Raw genomic sequence first — 26,304 nt, forward strand, 5'->3', positions numbered from 1 at the left:
ACAATGATGTACAGTCAACACAGGCCTCAATGCCGCTTATTACATTCCTGTTGGTATGCGCGTATGTGATTGTAGCTAGACTTTCACTTTCCACAAAATAAAAAAAAAACCATCAATTTCAAGTTTTATGAATAGATAACACGACAATTTCTTCCGACACATAATACTGTTATCAGAAGTTTTTGAAAAATTGTTCTTGTTTTCCCTCCTGCATGATGTACGATGGGTTTACCTTTTTCATAAGTAATATTCGTGAGAGAGGAGCCCGGATAACAATAATTGAATAACATGATTTGCGCGGATGATGTCAAGTACATAAAGGATGTTTGTCACATTGCTTCCCCTTCACACCAGGCGTCCGTTGCTATGGTGCTTCGTTAATTTCCCTAAGCAATATGCGTAAGTCGCTACGTCCTTGTTTTGATTTCCCTAAACAACAGGCGTCTCGTGCTATGCAGTTGTCATGATTTCCCTAAACAACAAACGATGTTGCTATGGGATTGTTCTTCTCCAAACAGCAGACAGCCCCATTTCTGTGTAAGTGTTTGATTTCCCTTTACAACAGACGTCCCTTCCTATGGTGTTTCTTTGATTTTCTATGCCACAGGCGTCCGTGTGCTGTATGTGCAGTTGTTTCTGATCAATGCGATAGGCGCGGACTTGTGCATACGTCGGCGCATGGCGCACACACTCATGGAAATAGTTACGTAAGCTGTCCATACTTCCTGCACAAGACGTACTCGCTGAACTGCGAGCCCTCAATGCCACCCCCAGTCGACGCAATCACGCCGAAATTGTTCTGGAGAAATCGCTGCAGAACCTGCACCGTGTTGAGCTTGCAGAATCCGTTGAGTGGGAACCTGATGACGTACGTGCAGTCCTGAGCCCATCCGGCCGTGGTGGGGCTAGAGTGGCAGAAGATGCTACCGACCTCTGGGAAGAGCTCGTAGATGATGTTCTTGTCGCCGCTGAGGGAGATGCGCTCGACACAGTCAGGCGAGGTGTGAACGATGACACACTCCTGGCCGGTGCTACCGCTTTCCACCTTGATGGCCGGGGTCTTGTCCCGTTTCTCAGTCGTGGACCTGGCGCTATCCGCCGATGGTCTGAGCTGTTCCAAGGCTTCCATCATCGGCGTCAAAGCGTAATAACGAGCTTCTTCATACAGGGCCTCCATCTCGTTGAAGTCGTCTGGAAGTAGCAGACGGGAGGTGCGCATAAAGTTGAGGATGTAGCGGAAGAGATGGCCGTCACGGTCGATGAAGTAGTGCTGCTTCAGACTGTCCAGGATGATGGGGATGTGGCCGGTGAATAACTTGCTCAGCCGCGACTCAGGGAATCGCGTCAGGGTCTCCAGGGTGCTGGTGTAGATCTGGCCCCCGACGTCGATGTGGACGGGTGCTGTGTAGCGCGTGTTGGGCGCCACCCGGGGCACGCCCGCGTGCTGCGTGGACGACTGGTGCTGCGTGGTGGTAGGAGTCGTCATACCAGTGGAGGTGGGTGGGGGCGTCCCCGAATTCCCAGTGGGTGTGGTCACCGGTGAGGGCGACAGAGATGAAGACATCTTCCGCTTGACGCCCGACATGAATGACGTAGATATCTGTCACAACACAAAAGATTGAGAAAGAAGCAACGTATTGTTAGGAGAATGTAACATACGTCAAAGAGACATCCATGCCAGACGTGTCATAAGGATTCATTTTAGATGGATTTGTATCTTTACATCTCTCTCTCTCTCTTTCTTCCTTATCTTAGTTTCTATCTAGCTCTCTATTCTTATGGTGGCACTGTATCGCTTTCAGCATTGATGCCGATACGTGAAGTTAAGTAGAGGAAGCAGACAATAAATACGTCCTTTTGTGACTAACAACCAATTGAGTGTTTCTTAGCGGCCCTACAGTGTACACGACCGTATCACCATGAGTTCTATTCGCCCACTCGGAGAAAGGGGAGATGGTGAGAGAGAGAGGGAGGGAGAGAGCAAAGGCGGGCGCAGGGGAAACGGAGTGGGGAGATTGGCCGCAGGGTATGCGGGTGGCTCTGGCTACCATTCAAGGTTCTACAGGGGGGAAATACACATTCATGGGTCCGACTGTATAATGTGACGGAAATGAAATCATACTCAGAGTTAGAATACTTCCTCATTAGACCTCGCAAGTTCATTCTTGAATAATGTGTGTTCCTCGTCTCTGTAAATGAGTCGTTATTTCGAGGATACACGGATATTCAACAACACTTTTCTGCATACAATACATATCATTTGCATATCATTAACACCGTAGAACCCCTGAATGCATGGATGAATGACAAGCTACGATTTCCTCAAACGAGACAGATAATGAGAAAGTTCTTATTCCGTACAGAGGAAAGAGACAGTTCAGTTTAAAATTGGGGATTCCAAAATTCGACTACCTTGAAATCGTTTACTGTGAAAACTGGCATTCCATGCATGAACATAATCATCAAACTTACACATCTGCATATCCATTTTCCATTTTCATATTTTACAACCACACCAAGGAAGTAAGATTTTTCATGTCAAGTCAGTTCATGTTTCTCGTCTCCAGGTCTATAAATTATTTCATTTTCTACTCTACGTCACGGTAATACCCTCACACGCCGTCTATCTATCTCTTTATTTATCTGTCCATCGTTCTCTCTCTCTCTCTCTCTCTCTCTCCCTGTCTTTCCTCGCTCTTCGACATTTACACGGAACACTGGAAGCCTTTTCGATGTTACTTTGAAGACGCTTGGCAAGTATGGAACATTCTCTTTAATGGCTTCGTGGTGACTTGCAGACTGGCACTGATCGCCAAAGAGATGTCTCAGATATATTATATTTCGCTCATATGATAACATTGGCACAATGTATGTAGAGGCGTTGCATCTATACAGTTTGATACAGAATGTATCTATAGATTTGCGGTAGATCTGTGACATTTAGCTCCCGGTACGGACATGGCGGATTTAAGGACTATTTACGTAGAACAGCATTCTCTGGAATCTGCAGTGTGTATGATTCGTAGATTAACGCTATTAGCTTATTTCACATCGGCTGTTGATCGCGGATGCCATGCGACTTGTTCCTTTTCAAAAGGGTTTATAGAATATTTATTAGCGCTTAGAGACATTTCAATGTGATAAGCACTTATAAATAGTGTGAATTATTATTATTAACAAAGCGGATAAGTTCCCCTGGTGAAACGCTGGGTGTAGCTCACAGCGCCTGGATTACAGACTTACGCAGCGCATGCGCAGCTTATATAATGATGTAACAGTTGCACGAGAGTTGAACCCGACTAAGGTTAGAATCAATACAACCTGGCGGATGCAACTAGTTTTGACTCTTCCCTCTTATTTGTCTTCAAATGCACGTCATATCATATTCCCTGATTCTCTGCCTTGATGCACTGAAAGTTCTGTTTGTTTGCTTGCTTGTTTTGGATAGGATAATCTATGACACAATCTACCTTTTTTTCACATTTTTTTTTTTTTTTTTTGGGGGGGGGTCAATGAATTACCTTGAAAATCCAATCACCATATGACATTTTTTTTTTACTGAATTGACAATCAAATGATTAAAAAATAAAGAAAATTAAACTTCCATACTTTCCTTTTCCCCGAAAGCCTGTTTGACTGTCTGACTGTAAGTCCTTCTGTCTGTTTTGGGGCGACTGACGAACAGGCTGTCTATCTATTCATCTATGACTGATTGACTGCTTCGCTATTCCTTGACTCCCCCTCTCTCCCTCCCTCCTTCCCTCTCTCTCACTCTCTATAATATATCTATCTATCCATCTATTTCATCTCTTTGTCACTTTCAGTGCCTTCTCTCCTCCTTCCCTTAATTTCCAAGTCATCTGGCTCGGCAGCCTCGCGTGGCCCATCTCTCCGAACCGCATTAATACGCGAGAACATCTCGAGAAAGAAGGAGAGATAGATAACTAATCGTCATCTCTCAAAGACTCTTTTCAAGGACCCCGTGACATCTTCTCACCACGACTTCCGTGGCAAAATGTCTGCCCCGGGGGCGCGCCCCCATCTCGACAAAAGCCGTCGCCAATAACCAGCGCATCTCAACAGACGCGATAACATGGCCTATCTTCATACATACTTCTATCCCCAATACCACTTTATAACCCCTATAAACATGAAATAGGAGTAAGGGACAAAACGTATAAGGCGCTGCACAGTCCATCCACTCTTGACACAATCGGCAATAATTCATACGGGCTATTTCTGCATTCGCATTCAGCTCGCTTTATGGGATTTATTCTTCATCGTATGAATAGCTAATCCTTTCCCCCCGAAACACCCTCGCGGCGATATTTCTATCGGGCTCTGTCGGGTTACCATTAACAGTAGACGGATTCCCACAGCCCCTTTCGAAACGCGCATCATGGACTTAGTCTCATTCCCCAGTCAATTGTTGTCCATTTCCTACATATCATATCACTTCTTTCCCTTTCTCTCTCCTCTCAAGTTGGCTATTTTCGAACTGTGACGGGAGCAACGTCGCATCAATCAACCCCTTGTATTAGACTGGGTAACTGATAACATTTCGTCGCAACGGGTCATTATCGAGTAATGACCTCCGCATTACGGAGGCGGTTCTCTTACCATTGTTGGCATTGCTGCAGTGCTTCTGGAACCCCGCTCCTGCCCCCATTTCGCCAGCGAAACACCCGAGGCTTGCGCCAAGCCTAAGACTCGCGACCGTAGTATGTGTGTGTGTTTGTGTGTATGTGTGTGCGCGCGCGTGTGTGTGTGTGTGTGTGGATATGTGTTGTGTATGTGTGTGAACTAGTACGAATGTTTGATTTCATGGGATACAGTATCTCTTAGAGTGTGTAGCGTCCGAATTTAAGCAGCTAATAAGGCCTGACGAGAAGTTTTCATAATTACATTGTATTATAAAATTTGTTGCTGAAAGGCATGATACAAATTTGGCACATGTGTATTCAATTCTCCTTCTTGTAAATATTCAGATTATTCTTTATCATTTCGTACTTTAACTTTTTATCTAAGAAACTGAAAATTTCCTGAATGACGTTTTCAAGATGTTAAACCGCAATATTATTCTGAAACGAGTGACACTGCTCCTTACAAACATTAAATGGGCTGCGTCGTAGACTAGTTTGGCAAAAGAGGTTTGAATTATGCTCTTTAATCTGTAGTCACTTTTGTGCGATTAAAACAATGCTTCATATCATGTGAACAGAATCCACCAAATCATATTGGAGAGTCGAATAACAAATAGGAATAAAGGAACAGGAGAAGAAGAGTAACAGTGAGTTGGAGATGGAAGAAGAACAAGACAACGACCACGACGAAGATGAAGATGAAGATGAGGAGGAAGCAGAAAAACGTAAGAACGAGACGAGAAAAAAAAAATATAGAAGAAAGAAAGAAATCGACAGAGCAAAATCATAATCAACAAAAACAACAACAGACGAAGCAAGGCATTCAATCCGGTTCGAAACTAACTGCACCGGTTCTGCCCTTGGCCAGAGCGCGCGAAAGACGCAAAATCATGCATTAGGGGAAGGCGTGACAGGTATGATAGCAAATGACCCGCAGCCTTCTCCTCTCGCTGCTGACACATCATCGGGAAACCGTCGGGCAAAATGTGTCGCAGAAAGAAGAGGGACGAGGGAGGGGTCAGGCAAAGTAAGGACAGTTCTGTCACGTGGAAGAGAGGCTGCATACTATTGGCTGTCGATCCCCGAAAGGGAAGTATACGTCATCAGATATTTGACCCTACAATTTACTTCCGGATGATAACGACGCCACTATCACGATTTGTTACGATTGTATAGCGACAGGGAGTTTTATTTTTACGTGTTTTTCTACAAGATTTTGAGCGAAGATTTCACATTTATGAAGTTCGTCCACATTTTCTATCATAATTGAAAGATCATGCTGTTTTCAGCGTCTGTAAGTACGAAATGACATGCAAAATTTTATTGAAGTAAAGCTTTGTATCGTAAACGGCAAATTTGAAATCATGATAATCAGGCTCAAACATCTCAGTGTAAAGGCCTTGTAATTCATGCAGATCAAATTGTCAACGTTTGCATTCTTTGTCTGAAATATTCAAGACTCAGACTGCAGCAGTCTTAGAGAATTGATTAAGCAATATGAGTTCAGGAAGTTTACGTTACTTTGTTCGGTCGTCATAATCTTAGTGTAGGGATTTGTCCAGGGTGTTTTTTCGGGTCACTTAGGTTTCCATAGTTTGTTTCGTAATTCATTTTTTTAATGTATAGCAGTATACCAATCATGTGGTTTGTTGTATGACGTGTGTGTGTGTGCGTGTGTGTGTGTGTGGGGGGGGGGATGCATCCAACAAGCATTGCTTTTTACCATTCTTCCCATTTCCAGCATTTCCGTATAGCAGGAATTATATTCTTATAGGCCCTTTGAATACTTTACTGCACACTCTCGAAATTATAGTTAACCCTGAATCATTTTGCTATGAGGTATTTTCGGTCACTACCGAGGCAATACAAAAAACGGTTGAATTGTTCCATGGCGCACCGATTGCTCCTATCGGGCGCTCCTCAATCGATACCACAATCGCTACATCTGATTTTACATTCGCCCTCAGTGAAAACAACAAAAACAAAACAGAACAAAACAAAAATGGACCGTGGGAGGTGCGCACAAATCGAGTGGTATGTCTATTGAGCTACGACCCGAGGGGAAGTACGGCGAAATGATGTCCTAGCCTCGGTAACATTACAGTGGCAGGGGCAATTGTGAAAAAAAACAGAAAGAAATATATGAAACTTTATAGGAGGGGTTTAGAACAAAGTAAAGGTGTTTTACCAGGTGTGTTCTTCTGCTGTAAGGTATGCTGGCGAGTGCAAGGTAGGGATGCTATTGTTGTTATTGTTGTAGTACTTGTCGTAGAGGATGTGATTGGTGTTGCTACTACTCTTCCTACTGTCCCCGATTATGACGATAACAATGACAATGACAATGGCAGTGGTAATTAAGATACAAACAGTTGTAGTAGTAGGAGTAATAATTGTATCAATGATGGAATAATAACAATGATAATCATAAAGTAATAAGATTATCCATGATAACAATAACAAAAACAATAATGATAATGATGATGATGATAATAATAATAATAATAATAACAATAATAATAATAACGATGCTGATAATGATAATATGTAACAATATTGTTATTACTGTTATTATCATTATTATAAATAAAATAAAAACAATAACAGTTATTATGATAGTGATAAGTCATAACGATTATTATCATCATTATCTACCTAATCGTCATTGAAACTGGTGCCCTTGTCAGTCAAAGAGAGGCAAGCAGCATAGGACAGAGTAAGGCTTTCACACAAACGTGATATTTCAGGACTTGCGCGTAGTGCAAGTCTTCCGCATTATCATAATTATCTTTACGGGCCAATCCGCTGCCTAATCCATTAACCGACTTGAGACAAGCCTAGGCAGTAAGTCGCATACCGGATGAGGGGACTCGAACACCGACATCTTGCCTCTAACGCGCCCGTGGCGTTGCCGCGTATTTATCACTCAGCTTTAAGGTCAGAGCTTAGCAAAAATGTCGGCACCGACTCGTAACACTCTCCTACTACTGTGCACCCCCAATGTCTACACTTATTCGTTTTTCCCCCTCATATTTCGCAGTTCTCTCAATATTCTCTCACTCTCTACATCTGTCCTTCTCTCTTCTTATCTGTAGATATTTCCTTCTCTATCTCTCAATCCCAATGTCAGTGGACGAAACACGGGGCCGGTTTTGATTCATCGGGGTAAGATTAAGAAGGGGCGGGGATCTTGGGTGGTTTTTATAGAGAGGGTGCGATGATGATTCGTCCCGAGCCTCCAGCCTCGCCGAGTCGACCCATGCTGAATTCAAGAATGCGTCACGGATTGGACAGTCCGGACAATGGCACTATGAAGCTAGACGAGTTGTTATTCTATACACTGGGGTGAAGAAATAGCCTCGTCCTCGTCAGTGTAACTCCACTGCGTGACACAGCCTGTATGGGCACTTTCACTGATTGTGATAGTACAGCGATGGTGTTACGCGCCCCTTTTCAAGGTGTATGTCAGTGTAATAACACGAATACTGTTTGGATTACACGCATGTCGAAACGTATTCCGCAATGACTGTATATGCCGTCACTGGATTCACCAGGGGTGCAGATCTTTGGGAAATAGAAATCTGGCATAGATTTTTCGCTAATCACTTCGCATGGCGACAAGCATAGATGTATGTAGGCCTATATAAAATATGCGTAATTATAACGGCATCATCCCACAAGACCGACACCTACGCGTCATACGGCCCATGAGTTCGACATTGAAAAAAAAAAATGTCCAAGAGTCATGCAGCCCACGAGTCATACAGCTCATGAGCCCAAAGAAAAAAAAAAAGGCCCACGGCGCCGACATTACATGGGGCTTAGTGTGTCGAACTCGTGGGCCTTTATTGCTTAGTGTCGACCTGATGGGCCTTGTTTGCCTAGTGTCGGACTCGTGGGCTTCGTGTGCCTAGTTTCGGACTCATGGGCCTTATTTGCCTGGTGTCGTGCTCATGGGCTGTATGACTCGTGTGTGCCGAACTCGGGACGTGCACCCTATAGAATACGTATATACTTGTATATAATTATTCGAAACAGTGTCAGATATATACATGTATGCCGCAGCCGCACATAATATATAAAAACAATTATGTATTCTGTCTCTCTCCGAGTTAGCAGGTTAGTGTATGCATTTGCATTTGCATCTTTTCATTAAAGTCCCACGTAATGCTTTGGAAGATAAATAAATGTGGATGGCAGTTTAGATGGAAAATAAGATTTAAATAAGGTCGCTTTAATATAAGGTCACACCGAGGAAGAGTGGGACTGTGAGATGAATTGTAGGGATAGAGGGTTAGAGGGTTGATTTGGGAGGATATTTCTCTCTCTACACCCTGTGGAAAGCACCACACAGAAACCTTGGAGCAGACTTTAGTTGGGGGGAGGGGAAGAAAAAAAAAAACCTTTCTATCTTATCTCCCCTGCGCTTTGTATGTGCATATGCCTCAGATATGTCCTGGGGGCGCTCTATGAAATAAGCGGAGACAAGCCCGATTTCAACATTTTCCGGCTGCCTGGTGTTTGCGCGCTTCTGTTTCTTTCGAGGAAAAATTTTTCTGGGTTGTCCCCGGGCAGAAAGGGGGAGAAATGACATGTGTAATCTGCTAACCTAATCCATGTTTACTCTCTGAACATTGAACTCGTCGTTGAGAAAAGTAGGATGGGTAAGAAAGAGAACAAGATTGATAGAGAGAGAGGGAAAATAGACGACAGAAGAGGGAGAGCGAGAAGGTGGGTGACAGGAGAGAGGGAGAGTAAAGGGGGATAATGATAAAGAGAGGTAAGACAGAGAAAGGGACAGAGAACAGAGAGAGAAAAGAGAATGGGAAAGGAAAAAGAAAGAGAGGAGAGAAAGAGAGAGAGAGAGATGGAGGCAAAAATTCTAGATGGGGAGATGGTGGGAGTGGAGAGTGGAGAGCTCTAAAATGGGCGTTGATTTTTTTTTTAAATCTGAACATGGTTCTGATTTGCATTACCGGATAAAATCTAGGAACGTTCTCTCGTATCGGTGCTGCAAGAAGCGGGATTTTTCCAGCACAGTACTCAAAATCTATCGACCTAGTTCAACCTGTATCAGCACACAATGGCCATTGGTCAAATCGACCTGAGATTTGTGTGAAACGTGTAAATTGTTGTTAATTCGATTTTGGTAGCTTTCTTATGGAAAAAAAAAATAATCATTTTTCCCTCTCATCGGTCACGTGGCAGAGGTTTGTAAAGGGAATGTGAATTGAACAAAAAATAGACCTTTCTTCTGTAATGGCACGAGAGCAACAGCGGATTTAAAATAGGAACGAAATCCTACGGTTGAAATAAGAAAAGTAACAACTAATATGCAAAATATCACACAGCATCCTAAATATACATCTGTTATAAAAAGTCTTACGTGTGCTCTTGGGTACGTCTATTCAAAAGTCTTGCACCTGAAAGGTCCTGTTTACCTTTGGGAACAGTGATTCAAAAATGTTCAAGATATCACATTTAATGCATACATGTAGGTCAGTTGTATCACAAAACATCTTACCACATAAAATTTTCGCAATAAAGCCTAAAATATAAGGAGATATCACTATTTTTCTCAATAAACCATAACTGTAGACGGTTTAGTCTGGAAACATATTTATTATGACTATTGTTCACATTTTTTATATTTAACAATATACTTAACATGATTCAAATTTTTACATTGGGTGTTTCTATCCCTAACTGACATTTTAGAACTATTTTGAAGCACTGATGCTGGGTTTTTGTGTCATCTGCAAATGGTAAATTATGCCTTTAATACGTGAGTGTTCCTTTGTATGCTTGTTCAGTATAGTTCTGTGAAAGAGTTCACTTCCTGTGATCTACATGATGCCAGCCAACATTACCGTCCTTGATGTGTCTTGAGCATCACCATGCATTTTTTTCCTTTTTTTGTAACATGATAGAGACACGTCATAGACGTGCCTATAATGATGAATTAGATGTCACATTGGCCAAGACAGACTTTGTACATCCTCCCTGTAACACGCTGGAAGAGCTGACTCACAGCGCCATAAGCAATAACCTTTCTCATAATCTCTCATTATACTACCACTTTCTGCAGTGATTACGGTCCACTCACTGTCTTTAAAAAAACAACGGCAAACAAATAATGCACTTGCTTGAATTCTTAAATAAATGGTGTCATTTAACCATTACAATGTTTTAACATGTTTGTGACCCTCGGATCTCAAAGACAAATGTGCAATCGTTAGCTTCAAGCAAAGCCTAGTCGATTTTTGCTCGTAATGTGCATAATGCAGCATGCAGGGGAAAATACTATCATTACTATACATGGCTTGTATAATGAGATTTCTAGCAATACACAGTTAGGAGTGCATGCTGTCCTTCTATAACAACTTATTCGTGATTCACTTACGATTTATTGTGAAATTAAAATGAGTAAGTATGAAATGCAATTTTCTGCAGCTTTCTTGTTTTGTTACTTGAGCTTCTATAATATATGGAACAAAAATCACCAGCGCGCACGCTTCACTTATAGTCCATGTCCTCTTCAAGGAAGGGCGGGGGGGGGGGGGATGGGCATGTCAGTGATTTTCACTGGCAAATCTGCTCTCATCCTATCAGATGTAAGGATTTCAGTAGCTTAAAACAGTCGTCAGTGACTGACAAGTTTCATGAAACGCTGCCCTGGACAGCTTGACAAAAAGTAGCTTTTTCGGTTTCCTTTTTTTCTTACTTTCTTTGAAATGATATTCTTTTTATACATCCTTCCTAATTTTGTAAGTCTCGATTGATTAAAAAAAGAAGAAGATTTGGATTGGATTTGTACTTTCATCATCACGGATTGTAATAGACCGGTTTACAAGTGTATTCGTACTGGTGGTATTCTTCCTCTGAGGACATGTAGTAACAGGCTATTATTTTCCTTTTTGAATGCCCGGTGCATATTAGTAGTTTACATTCCCTAGTTCTTGCTATGCCAGGCAACCAGTTGGAACGGTTTTCTGGTTGCCAGGAGCAACATTTTTTTTTCAACGAATGTACGCATGAAATGTGTTAGTATACTTTCACGCAATGGACACAAACTCTTGTGATTTCAGTACACAAAAAGAATGTGAGAAATTTTTGTTAGGGCTATAGAGGATTAATAAGGCGATGGCGCTGCTATCTAATCTAATTTGCATAATCTATACGGTTGTGTCTCATCTATATTAAGAATATAATGTCTTTCTTCTCCTACGTGTAATTCTATTCATATTTTTGTTTTTATATAACACTCATGTTTGTTTGATAGCAATAGTCTCACTTGCCATCTTCGATTTGGAGTTGAATTTCATTTTGAAAACTTTCCGGTGTTTTTTTTTTATCCTCGAAGTCTCGTACGCCCAAAATATCAATTTCGTTGAATTGTCGTTTTCAAATCATACGACATGTCTCTCCAGTCTAAACTAAAGTCCTGTTTTAATAGACCTTACCGCGGCAACATCGCGACAACGTACGGAGAACCAATTTCTCGCCTTGGACAATAAAACAACAGGAGATTACGAAAGCAAAAAGCAAAAGTTACAGCGACAACGTCCGAGCAACAACCGTTTTAACAGCCAGGGTGACAAAAAGAATACCCGAACACTGCCGCGGTAACTCTAGTTTGAAAGAATCTGTTAAAACGGGGCTTTAGACTTTAATCCAAAAATACCTCTCCCTTCGTCCTCACTCATATCGCACCTTTAATAGCTGGGGCGCCCTCTCTAAAAATTGTCCATCTTCTCTGCACATTTTTCACTTTGTATCGATTTTTGTTATCAAATAAGCCACTACAGAGTTCAACTCTGCACGTGAGCAGAAAAAAAGGTCATTTTGGACCAGCAGCTATGTTGTATTCTAAATTCACTGAGATTAGAATCTGTGATAATGATTATTCATGTGACCCTTACGAATGGCGCTTGCCAGCACATGCACCTGACAACAAGGAATGTTTTATGGCAATATTAAAAGAAAAAGTTGGTTGATGCAAAATAATGAATTGGATGATTTCCCCATTCTGGTCACCTGGTCTACGCAAGTTCATCCTTTGTATGAACATAATCCTTGAATCTCATAAAGTGTTACGTAAGGCAAGCTTATGCATTGTCATATTGAAAACGAATGAAGAGCCTAGCCAACTGTTAAATAATATTAAAAAGGTCAATATTGTACCTATGTGCATATACGCGAACTCCGAACTGGCTTATGTGTGCAACATAGTTTAATATTGCATTATGTCTTTCTCTTCTTGTGTGCGTTTGTATACCATTGTGTAAAGTACAAAGAATTCAGATGATTCCAACCTCAATATTACAACTGAAATTGGTAAATATTTTTTAACTCCAAGATATAAGATTATTATTAAGAGTAATTTCTGTCCAGCCTCATGGAAGGTTCTCTTTTGATATATCACAAAAGTTTGTCAATTTTAAAGCCTTTCCGCCCTTTAGTGCAATTTGAACGATCATTGTCTGGTAGATACATGAATAGCTTTGATTTTGAATTCACATTTAACTTGCTCGTGACAGATGTCTTGATGTTTCTGGCAAGTGCATTTTGAACTGATGTATGATAGAAGACAGCAAAACATAACATAATTATATGATACAGGTCATGGTAATGCACTACACTCCATTCTGTATACATACATACGCACATACGCACACACACACACGTATATTATATAATATGAAATTGCATGTATAGTTAATAATACTTCACTATTCTTTTATTACGTGTTTTCTACAAAACTATAAGATAATTGTGTTATGTATGTGTTGTATTTTTGTAACTCTTTTTGTGGACGAATGGAAATAAATGTCAGTTGAACTGAACTATAAACTTGCACATTATACACACACACGTATATGTGAAATTCATATAGGCCTATACTATTATAATCTAAGACAAATACACTGTGCAAGAGAACTTTATAGAATAATGATGTTGATTATTTTGTTTGATTTTACGTTTGATGTAATTTGACTTACATTATACTTTTATTCTAGGAAAGTATATTTCTAAATTTAGTTTGAAATTTGCATTGAGATTACCGTTGTCTCTGTAAAATATTATGATTGGTTTATGCATATGATAATTATAATCATACCAGTCGGTGTTTTTTTTTCAAACATTTATACTGAAAGAACTACCACCTGTTGAGTAATAAGGACCTCGTAAGCGACACAGCTAATAGGCAAGTTTTCTTACGCTCACAAATATTAAAGACGCGTGGCCTTAGCAGTAACCGATCTTATTAACTCTGTGAGTACCAAAAGACAGGGATTACTGTTTCAAAACATTGTCTGCTGCTGTGGAGTTGCGGTATAAAAATATAATTAAACACTCAGAGTTATCAATCTTCGTAAATTTCCCCCACCCTTCTCTACATCTTCATGAATTCCCGCCACCGCACGCACGCGCGAATTCAATGGATTTTTGTTGCTGTATATTGCGGTTCGATTGTGCTGTTGCGACTGCTTATACGCCGTAACGAGAAACGACGAATAAGAGAAGGCGGTGAGCGTGCGCCGGGTATCCCGTGTGCGTGATTTAATTAAACAACGTGGATTGTGATTCCGAACGACGCAGGCGGGCAGCACGCGCGCAGAGCATCAGCGGCGCCGACGGAGTGTCTAAATTCGGAATAAGGATAGCACTGGCGATACTTGCCCCACAAATGAAGCGATTACATGACAGTGTACGTATCATCATTATCCGGTAAAGAGCACATTCAAGTGGGCCACGGACCACGTTTCCATTTTGTCGCAGATTACTCAGCGGGGGAATTGCCTCGGTGTCGTTAAACTACGAAGCATACCACGACTCGCCAAAAGGGGAATCTCGTTAAGGAGTGAGCTCAATACCTGAATTCTGACGGATAGAGCTCATTAGTCAATGGAGACAAGGCCATTCAGGATCTCACCTTTTGTTCGCCAATGTCCATGGCATAGGGGGAGGAAAACTCCGATGAAGTTTTTCCATTCGACATCTGGCAAAAGAAAGGGGAAAAAACGGGAACATCGGTTATTGCACTTGTTGGTGTAAAGATAACACGAGAAAGACGACAGCTTTACCACTGTTGTAGAGAACAGTGTTTAGCATTAACGATTTCAAGTGGTAATTTTACCCTATTGTGCTCTTCAGTACTTTACGTGTTTAACTCCTATTTCTGTACTTGTCAATACTTGATCAAGATGAGATTAAAATAAATGATCTTCAAATGCTTTCTCCTCAAAAAACACTACTTTGTTTCAAAAAGGCATTCACAACCTCATTCCTCTTATCTTTGTTATATATTTCGTAATCAAAATCAATAGTGATAAATGAAGCTTTGTCATGCACCTAATTTGTTCCATGTGTTCTATAATGACCGATGAGGATCATAAATCGATAGGGCCACTTCTTATTTCCCCCAACAAGGAATATTGAAAGCCAGCAGATCTTCATGTCCTCTTTTCTATGTCAACAGGGGATAATGCTATTTGAAGTCAGGTTCTGAATTAATGTCTTTTGACAACAAAAAATCATCATTTTCGCATGATTTGATCTTTTTCAATATAGCTAGTATTTCTTCATTATTCCCAAAGACTATTATCAAAATGCACCTGTTATAGCTCTACCGATGGTGCCCACTTTATTTTCCCTGTTACACTTCAACTGAATATTGATCATGTTGATTGAGTTCATTCTACAAGCCTTTTGATGATTGAATGTTGTTGAAATGTGAATAGTTGAACAGTTTTTTTACTACTACATGTATTATTTTTTCAAACAGCCCTTCATCAAGGAAAAAGTGTTTAGCTTTGATATCAAAAGGCAAAGAAAAAATAACAAAAACAAACCCTCTTACGTCACCATACGAATGACAGGCTTGAAATATTAATAATCAATTCTCCTTGAAACTTTGATGGGATATTGACATAAAACTATTCCAGGAAAGTCCTTTCGTATCTTCTTAGACCGTTCTCGAGATAGCGTCATCCAAGTATGGACCAGCTTTCATCAACTTTCTTTCAATGAACAGAAACTCCGCTTCTCATACAGAGTAAGATAAGTAAACTTTGAAAAACTCAAAAAGTTAGTACATTTCAACAAAATCGGATAAAAATTGTATTTAGATTCAGTTCTTTTCATGAAACAGTAATATCGGTCCAAATTGAATAGTCTATTCAAATTAGGTGAAGATCTCTTTTCATCACTAAATTTGTCACTCGGTTTATGCAATAACAATCAGCTCCGGCGAGGGTCGATACACTGAACAGCCGTAAAATGCCTTGCTTAAAACTCGTGATTCCTGAATGATTTTCAGCGGAGGGCATAACCTCTTGCTTTGAATTATTCATTAAAGTATACATGCTACTCCATGTACAAGTTTGAGCTTAATGAATAGAGAAAATTAAGCACACAGAGCGGCAGACGTTTCGTTAAAATTGAACAAACTAAGATGAGTCAGGAAAGCCTACGCCCTCGCATATTTTTCACGAAAGAGAGATATCAGATACAATAATAAGGGAGTTATGAGGTGGTGATGATTTCATCGCTTTGCAACTCTCCCGGGGGATTATAAATGATACTCTTATGAATTCTTTATCTGAATGTAAACGTTTTTACAGAATTCAGATTTAGGTGATATGGACTTTTTGAATAGTCAACCTGAACATAAAGGTTGTCAATTTTATACTATTCAAGAATTTTTATCCTCCTTCCAAAAAGATACAGATTTAGGTCAAGATAAATAAAGATATATATCTATATGTTCAAGAAATTAAAGACGTTTCTATAGAAATTAGGAATGAGTTTGGCAAAGTTTTTTTTTTAAATCAGACAATAAATCATTGAATCGAATTAAATTGAATTGAATTGAATTGAAAAATTAGTTGGAAAATTGAATAGTAATGACGTGAGATTTTTTACAAAATATTTATTTAATGAAATCTACTGAACTTGATTCCATCAATTCTTCCAGTGTCAGTAATTCAATTGATTAAAATGTTAATGATAACAGTAAAATTTTGGGTATATTATATAGTTATTTTTTTCCAAGCACTGACAAACCAATCAGGATATCCACATAATTTTCACCACTTATTGATGATATATTATTCAATATCTATTTTTGATAAAGATGGTAATAATGATATCTTTTAGAAATATCGACGCAATTAATCTATTATGTAATAATGATTATGTAACTGACCATGACCTGTATCAACTGTCCACCTGTACCTCGGTGAGGAAATATTTTGTCATGTCTTGTTAACCAGTGATACAGGTGACTTTACTTTGTATAAACCTTTAGTGAAAGCAGACAAACCTCTCCTTTCCCTTTCTCCTTTCAACTATCCTATCTCTATGCAAGTCATCCCTCCCTCCTATTCTCCTTCCGATGTATATAATAATATTATGTTAGGCTACGGGGGCTGCAAGCAAATCAAGCTCCGCTTATGCTGTAGCCCCTCTGTATTATTCATTGTTGTATGTTTTGTTGTACTTTTGCTGTACATTGTACACAGGCAATGAACAAGAAAATACTTATATATATTATTATATTTATGTTTGTACATGAATGTGTACATGTGCAATGATGATACAGAAACCAATAAATCAAATCAAATCAAATCAAATCAAATCAAATCAAATCAAACAAATCAAAATTATGATCTATCTGATCATTTGCCTGGTTTTTTGTTTGTTTGTTTGTGTGTGTGCATGTGTGTGTGTGTGTGTGTGTGTGTGTGTTTTGCCAACATACCTTTGGTAAATAGTAAGCCATGTTAATCTGCAAAAAAAAAAGAAAAAAAATCATTGGATAACACACGGAAAATTCAATTCAATCAAAACCCGTAATAAGTTATATTTTGTATATATGTATCATATTATGTGTATGTGTGTGTGTGTGTGTAAAGCAAATGTATTTAATTGTATTAATCTCAACAATATCGAAATAAGTTCATCAAAATCAAAGATTATATCATAAGATATACATGAAAATGATAAAGAATTGAAAAACCCTCTGATATTGCAAATGCATATAACTCGTATTCTTTTTTTTTTATTTGATTTAGCTTCAAAGACACATTGTGATAATTTACATTTTTCTAAATTTTTGTCAAGTCCATCAACAAAAACAATATTCTAACGCTGCAGCACAAAATGAAATTATCAATATTTTAAAATCATTTCAATCTAAGACTTTAACTGGATATGATAGATTCAGTATGAAATTACTCAAACAGATAATTTATTCAAGTGCATCTTCTTCTATGATATTCATGTCTTATCGAATGGAGTATGCCCGAATCTGTTAAAGATTGGAAAAGTGATAAATATATATATATATAAAAAAACACAGGTAAGAAATTATCTCATTCTTATCTTCTATTTCGAAAGTTTTAGTAAGGATTGTGTATATAAGATTAAGCTCGTTTTTGACAGTTAGCAACATTTGAGAACAATTTTCAACTGACCAACTGATTTTGCTATTCTGGAGTTAATAGATGAGGTTACAAAACAACTCTCCCCAAAAGAGCATGTAATTGCCATATGTGTGGATTACAGTATACTTAAAAGGCATTCGATGCCAGTGATGATAAAACACTTCTTACAGAATTAGATAATTATGGTATACGAGGCCTTACACACTCCTGTTTTTAGCAGTTATTTATCTGATACAGGCAACAATTTGTGTGCATACAAGGTCACGATCCATCCATGTGAAATATCCCATGTGGAGTCCCCCAAGGCTTGATACTTGGCCCTTATTGCTTTTGATATATATAAATGATACAATGAATTTATCGTCGATTTTGAGTTTTTATTGATTTCGATAAATTGTCAGCGTTGAGATTGTAAAATGTTCCAATGGTCCGGAATTCCCCCTTGAATACAAGACCGTCATTGCGCATAAACAAAGCTAACTAGTGCAGAATAAAAATGGGTTTTATCAAAATAATGAAATTTCACATCTACAAATGATGCAAAAATATGCGCTTTTTCACAAAGTACCACCGAAAATATTCATATGGGACTATGCGGACATTGCAGACATCTATGCAATAATCTTAGCAATGATAAGAAATAGATACCTAGAAATTTCTCTATTGGTTTCCTAGGGTACCAATCTGCAAAATTAGGGAAAATATTGGAAAACTACATAGGAAAATTTGTAAATATTTCAGTTTTGCGTATTTGGGATTTTTTTCAATATGAAAGTTGATATTAGGAATATATAACTGGAATGATATTTGAAATTTATTAAAAGGAAATTTTGTTAGCGAATGCTGCCAATTTATCGTCCTCAAAATGGTGCATAACATGAAATAAACATGATATTAATGATAGATTATATTTTTGAATAATTTCCCAAACTTTCAGTGAAAAAAAATTGGAAAACTGTAAAAGAAAATTTGTAAAATTTGTAAATATTTCAATTTTGCGTATTGGGGATTTTTTTCAATATGAAAGTTCATGTTGATGATCAATAATTGGAATGATATTTGAAATTTATTAAAAGGAAATTTTGTAAGCGAATGCTTCCTATTTATCGTCCTCAAAATGATGCATAACATGACATAAACATGATATTAATGATAGATTATATTTTTGAATAATTTCCAAAACTTTTAGTGGGAAAAAAAATGGGAAAACTATAAAAGAAAATTCGTAAATCTTTCAATTTTGCGTATTGGGGATTTTTTTTTCAATATGAAAGTTCATATTGAGAATAAATAATTGGAATGATATTTGAAATTTATTGAAAGGAAATTTTGTTAGCGAATGCTTCCAATTTATCGTCCTCAAAATGGTGCATAACATGACATAAACATGATATTAATGATAGATTATATTTTTGAATAATTTCCAAAACTTTCAGTGGTCAAAAAAACAAAACAAAACCAAACAAAACAAAAACTAGAAATGTCAAAGATACCTTCAGCAGTTCATGTGTTAAATCGGCATATATTATGTTATTGTGATTGGTACGCCAGTATGGAAACATCATTTGAAACTGTAAAATTCTACGCTTTTCTGATTTTTTTACAAATCTGATGCAACTTTCATTGATTAATTTGTTCGACTTTAGTACATAAAGTAAAGTGAGCGGTTTCCCTTTTAAAGTGTTTGCTACTCTAATATAGAATTAGCAGAGTTTGATGAAATAAAAACAAGAACAGGACAGACAAATCAGTGTCAGTATTTCTTCCTCATGTAATGCAGTGTATAACTGTCGTTTACAACAATTTATGCCCTTCTTAAAATATATACACATTCATCATGAAAAACCATGTTTATCAAATTTCTGTTTTATATTGCCTTACTGTATCATACAATATTGTAGTCATTAATGATTATCCCCGAATCATTCCTCGTCTGTAATTACACAATTTGTTGTATATGAAGCAATAAAGTGTATTAATTATACTATTATATATTACAAAGTGTATTAATTATAACGAATCTATAGGCTTCACAATTTATTGTGTGTTTATATCATATTTGGATATAATGTAGAATGTGTATATTGCTTTGTTTGCATGATATGTTTTATACACTTATACATTCTTAATTGAAAATGAAAATAAACAAACCAAGTGAAATGAAGTAACATCAAATAAAGCGGACAGGACTCACAGTTGCAACAAGAGAGAGAGAGAGAGAGAGAAGAGAGAAAGCGACTGGATCATGTCAGTGCCTGGGTCATTATATCTTGCGATGGTTATTTTCAGTAGTGTGGTTTGATTTTGCTCAGACTTGGTTTCAGACTGGGCTTCATGTTGTCGACCGCGCGAGCCTTTTTCGATATGTTAGCAACACGTTCGCCGTCGACACGCGCGCACTTGGGCCATCGGCGATACGGCGGTCATTGTAACAAATTGACCAAACTCGTAATAAGTAACAAGCGCCCTGACCTGACGCTGACGAGCGCGTTCGAAATGGCGTCACTTTGCTGCATGTGCATACTTATCTCGCCATTATCTTCTCAGTTTCCTTAAATTTATCCATCAAAGCACACAAACCCACGTCATGCTTCGCTCTTTCTGCGCTTTTTTTTTTTGTATATCAGTTTTGCATAAAAGCGAAACAAACAAAATGCCCAGGCCTAGTTGAACGTTCGTGCATGATTTGAATTTACACTAAAAAACTAAACAGTGGAACGGCTAACATTTCTTTAAACAACAATCGCAAGGGTTGACACGTCGGACGTGAACACCGGACATGTTTTACTGCATCATTTTTCCCTCCCCTTTCTGCAAGCCCCGTGGGGGTAAAAGAGGGGGAAAAAAGGAGGGAGGGGGTATGAGAATGGAGGGGATTAAGTGAAGTCTGTCAGCCTCAGTACTTCATAATCCCCTCGAATAATACTGACAACCAGAGCAGCGCCAAACAGTGGCTACGGAAAACATGGCGCTGGAAAGCTTAGCCCCTCAGGGTAACTTGGGTGTTTTTGAAAATCTTATGTTTTCTTTGCCCTCGGCCCGATAACACGCGATTCATTTGGATTTATTTATTCAGGCGTCTGAAAATTAGAAAGTTACAAAGTTGCCACTGACATGCTTTAAAGATGATGAAATACATTTGGTAAGAAATACAAGCCCTAGAGAACTGTCTGTGTGTATGTGCGTGTGTGTGGGTGTCTACATGTAATGTGAGTGGCCTGTAGGTGAGTGTGTGAGTGTGTGTGCAGGGAGTGGGCATTGTGTCATGCATGAATATAAAATAATGTGCTTCAGCAATATTCGCGCCTTTTTATCGAGGAAATGAGGAATGAGGAATGATACTGAGCACCCTACCATTGTGTATTTTTCCATATCTTAGTAAACAACTTTACTTTGGTATTAGACGAATAGGAAAAATGATAACATTTATCATAGCATATAATCAGGTAGGAATAAAGGAAGATGGGTGATCTTCATCTAATATTTCACTGATTCCGAGTATTTTACTGTGCAGAAATTATCAAAGAATATTCTCATTGGAAATAGAATCTACATCTTCATCGATCTGACATATCAAAACAAATGCAAAAAGACACAGCATGATCGTTTTGATTCCCATCATCAAAGTGAATGATCATATCGCTATTACCATTATCATTATGATTATGATTATCAATCCCATTCACTTTGTGACCGCTGATCAAAGAGAATGAATTCCTGTATGTTATTTGGTTAACCCTTCCTGTGCTATATGGAGTTTGGACTGTATTACGCCACTGTGGGGTTTTCTGTGCTAAGTGACACCCAAAGCACACACATGGGTTAAATAGACGAGGCTCTAACGGCAGTTAATGTCAGAATCTTGTACAAGTGTATGGATACGTTGGTTATGATCCATTTAAAATGAAGAAATAGGATACTCCATAATATTTTTAAAGGTGAATTCCTTCTACCTAATCAGCTGGGCCCATCAGCTACATAAAAGCTGAGATCTAACGTAAGTCACAGAATCACACTTAAGTCTCTGAATACTCAATTCTGATTGGCCGATACCTGACTTACGTTTGGTTTTATGTCCGAGTGCATATTTTTCTGCAACAGGGCCCGGGGCTGTTTGGATTCTTTACCTTCTCATAATTATGTTGTCTTAAATACAGGGAGTCTGGGTCACGATTAATGATTAGGCCTAATGATGAATCGTTTTGAGTAGGTCATATTGTTAATTGCCATATTTGCCAAATATACAGAAGACATGATAATTATACATCAGGGGAAAGTAACACTGCCCTCAAAGTGGTCACATGACCTTAAAAATCTAATCCATCAACTCTGGTGAATCTAGACGTGCGAGAGGGGTAACACTCTATACAATTTGATCTGCGGTTACACCAAAAGTGAGTTTATAGATCTCCTCCACTCTTGCAGCTAGGTTATTGGGGGTATTTTCCCCACATGATAAGTGGGACGTAATTGGTGTCGAGCAAACAGGAGGTCAAGGAAATTTTGAAACTTGCTTTAGATTGCAGCTCCAAACAAGCCTTAAAGGAGCTCCAAACCACCCTCGAAGGAGAATGAATCCCAAATATATATGTGAATTGAGGGAATGCAGCAATATTAGTAGAACACCATGCAGCAATTAAAGTTTGAGAAAAATCGGGCAATCCGTCCAAAAGTTATGAGCACGTAAAGGTCTAATTCAGCCATGAGAAGAGGGGAAGAGAAGTCGAGGGAATGTGTATTTTTCATTAAAAATGAAATGTTTTGGAATTGTCTTTATATTATTTTTATATCGTTGTACATACGTGACGTCATGAATGATCGTAGACTTCTCATCCAGCGATGGCTGCACCGTAAATTCAAAAATTGAAAACGTTTCAACGGATTGTCCGATTTTCCTCGAAAGTGGCTGATGACATGTTTTGTATTAGTATTGCTGCATTCACTCATCCACATAATTGTGTGATTGGGTTTCATTTTCTTTTCATGTTCTTTAAATGAGCTACGGGGGCGTAGGAATATCCGTGTTCTTGTTGTCAATGTAATCTGCTAACAACACATCATGATATGAATTGGGGTTTATAATGCCGCTCAAATAAACAAATAACTTACAATTTTAAGATAGTCAGTGTATAATAACTACCAATATTTATAGACAAATGGACTGCATGTATGATGCTGTAATACTCTATAGAGCAAAAAATATTACAGTATCAAAAGTAATAATATAATATTATCAAATATTGTTTCGGACAAAATTGATAAGTGATGATCATTAACGCTTTTTCATTAACGCTATAATTTGAACAAATATAGTTCCATAATATATGCATATTTTTTTTTTGTAATACATTGTTCGTTGGGTTTTCTTTGAATCTGTATCGACAACAAACATGTGTTATTGGAAATAAAATTTCATTTGAACTTCATTTCATTTGAATCATGGTATCATAAATGATATATGATATATACAATACATTGTTCGTTGGGTTTTCTTTGAATCTGTATCGACAACACACATGTGTTAGTGGATATAAAATTTCATTTGAATTTCATTTCATTTGAATCATGGTATCATGATATATACAATACATCGTTCGTTGGGTTTTCTTTGAATCTGTATCGACAACAAACATTTGTTATTGGAAATAAAATTTCATTTGAATTTCATTTCATTTGAATCATGGTATCATGATATATACAATACATCGTTCGTTGGGTTTTCTTTGAAATGTATCGACAACAAACATGTGTTATTGGAAATAAAATTTCATTTGAATTTCATTTCATTTGAATCATGGTATCATAAATGATGCAAGTGAACATATTATGTATTTGTATTTTGTAGGACCTGAGACAGTTTCAAACCCACACACCACGAGCAAGAAGAGGCCTATATATTATGGTGTTCACGATATGGAGATTGCTTTTAGCATGAAAACTCAACGCTCCGTACATGTATCATTGTCGCGTCGTGCACGAATATTATTGCGTCATTGATGACCTCGTGTATATTATTATTCATCCCACCGTGTTCACAGATCGCAATACAACACGACTATTCACGCCATTATTTCACATACAATTTACGTGTAACTGAATACGCTATAGACTTATGTACATGCCCGTGGAAGCGCGTATAAAGAAGTGCTTGCGGTACATTATCATAATATCCACCATCGCCCTTATTTGTGGAATTCTGCTCGAGGCGTTTCATACCTTCATCTCCGATGACAATATCCCGTGCAGGCCTCGGGCTATTTGCTGAAGTCGCTGAGGCCAGATATTGTTGGTAGAGTGCTTTTTCAGTATTTGTCACACAGTTTAGATAGCAGGTGACTATGCTAGGGTTTTTTTTTACAGAAAACAAAATGGACAGCAAAGAAAGAAGGACAGAACAGAAAAAGAAGTGAGCCATCACGGTCGAACGCTTTCCTGACTTTAAGGCCCCGTTACCAAGTTACAACGGCGAGAAACGTACTCTATACAGTCGCGCGCAAAATTCAGCTGCGCATTACGAAAAGCAAAATCCACCATCACACTGCCTGCCTGGAAAGAGGCTGCATGTCCACTTCATATTCATGACGACATAGTGACGATGACAACCAATGATGGATGTTTAATTCTGGGTGCCGCGGAGGAACCGAAGTTTAATTATGGCGCGTCCTGATCACTCTCAGGTCGGCACTCCAGTCCACATCAGCGGTATGGACCCATCATCACTGATGTGAAACTATGTAGAGTTGGTTTGTATTTCAAGACAAATCTTGCCTGTCGTGATTTTTTTTTCCAATAACAACAACAACATCAACAACAACAACAACAAAATAATGATGACGCAGGTGTAGAATACCATGACAACGAGAAAAAAAAAAAACATCAATGCCAGTAATGGACTGATTATGTCAACTGACGCTTTTAGTTCTTCTGTTTGTCTGTTTTTTTAAGATTACGGCTGATGGCGTGCGTGTGTTCATGTGTGTGTGTGTGTGTGTGTGTGTGGGTGTGTGTGTGTGTGTGTGTGTGTGTGCGTGTGTGTGTGGTGTGCGTGCATGTGTGTCTGTGTTGTGGTCTGTGTCTGTCTCGATGTCGACTGTCTGGGAGTGCGCCCGCTTGTGCGCATATTGGACAAGGTAAATGCAAAACGCCAGAGTTAACCCAAAATATAAAGATTGAATTCATACCTATCGAGGACCTATTGTAACCAAAAAGCTATTACGAAATTTCAAGAACGTACACACGAATCTCTGCACGCGTGCAGTGACAGACATCAACAAAAACAACAACTAAGAGAAAACGATATACAACAGTGTAAGGAACGTTTGCAAACTAAAGGGATTTTATAGTATTGGTTGAGGTGAGGATTCAGCTTTTAACTTTTTGCAAGATACTTATAAACCACTTTATGAAATGTTAAAGAGCATACAATTCTAAGAGGAATTCAAAGTCTATTTGATAAAAATCGGTTTTGAAAAAATGAAATGAAAGAAATATCCCGAAACAAAGTATTACAAAGCGATCCTCATAAAAGGTGGGTCTCACCTTTTATTAGGATTGCTTTGTTTTGGATATCTCAGCCATTTCAAAACCAATTTTCATCAAATAAACTTGTTTTTTTTTTACTTTCAGTTACTCTTAGACTATAAGCTCTTTCATATTTCGTAAGAGGTTCCTCATTACCTCAAAAAAGCATCATAAAATATGTTGGAAACCAGAAGCACCATCCGAACCGAAACTGTACCATCCGTTTAACTCTCCGTCTCCATGTTAGGCGCATGGTTTAAAACTCTGACTTGTGGTTATACCCCGAAGTGAGATGTTGTATAAATGAATGCGACTGAGAGAGAGAGGTATATTTACCTTTGTTTCCGTGAATTCTGAGGTAGATTTTAGTGGGCTGTGTCCACGAGAATCACACACAGAGGTCATTGGTGAATCTGTAACACATCGAGATAGAATAAGCGGGAAAATAAGCGAAAAGGGGAGTTGTTATTCGGGTGAGGAGAATAAAAGATGGAAAAAATAATAGGAAACAAGTTAATGGCAAAACAAGCAGAGATGATTGGGACACAAGGAGAAAAAAAAGTGAATGAAAAACGAAAAAGTCACTTGATACAAACTTCGCAGCGAGCAAGGACATGTTATTGTCTTGGTTGTAACGAAGGCACAATACATCCGTCGCTCTAACACTTGTGTGAGCTCCGTAAATAAGCCAC

The 26,304-nt window shown here is 38.5% G+C and overlaps 1 protein-coding gene across 1 annotated transcript; it reads right to left on the bottom strand.

Moving 5' to 3' along the window:
* Window positions 1-703: 703 nt before the first annotated feature.
* On the bottom strand, window positions 704-26,017 carry LOC139742445 (BTB/POZ domain-containing protein kctd15-like). Its single transcript, XM_071652984.1, has 3 exons — window positions 25,949-26,017; window positions 14,578-14,643; window positions 704-1,600 (listed from the first exon to the last, which is right to left on the bottom strand). Exons 1-3 carry the CDS (start codon window positions 26,015-26,017, stop codon window positions 704-706), a joined length of 1,032 nt encoding a protein of 343 aa, XP_071509085.1.
* Window positions 26,018-26,304: the final 287 nt, after the last annotated feature.

Source organism: Diadema antillarum, unplaced genomic scaffold (assembly GCF_040938485.1).
Source record: "Diadema antillarum isolate AM-2024a unplaced genomic scaffold, OU_Dant_1.0 seq00001000_RagTag, whole genome shotgun sequence".
Taxonomy (NCBI): Eukaryota; Metazoa; Echinodermata; class Echinoidea; order Diadematoida; family Diadematidae; genus Diadema; species Diadema antillarum.

Excerpts from the sequence above, each read along its gene's own strand:
- LOC139742445 (XM_071652984.1), bottom strand. The coding sequence starts at position 26,017 with ATGACCTCTGTGTGTGATTCTCGTGGACACAGCCCACTAAAATCTACC. Across the intron at positions 14,644-25,948 it reads CAGAATTCACGGAAACAAAG|ATGTCGAATGGAAAAACTTC; the intron begins GTAAATATACCT and ends TTCTTTTGCCAG. Across the intron at positions 1,601-14,577 it reads TGGACATTGGCGAACAAAAG|ATATCTACGTCATTCATGTC; the intron begins GTGAGATCCTGA and ends GTGTTGTGACAG.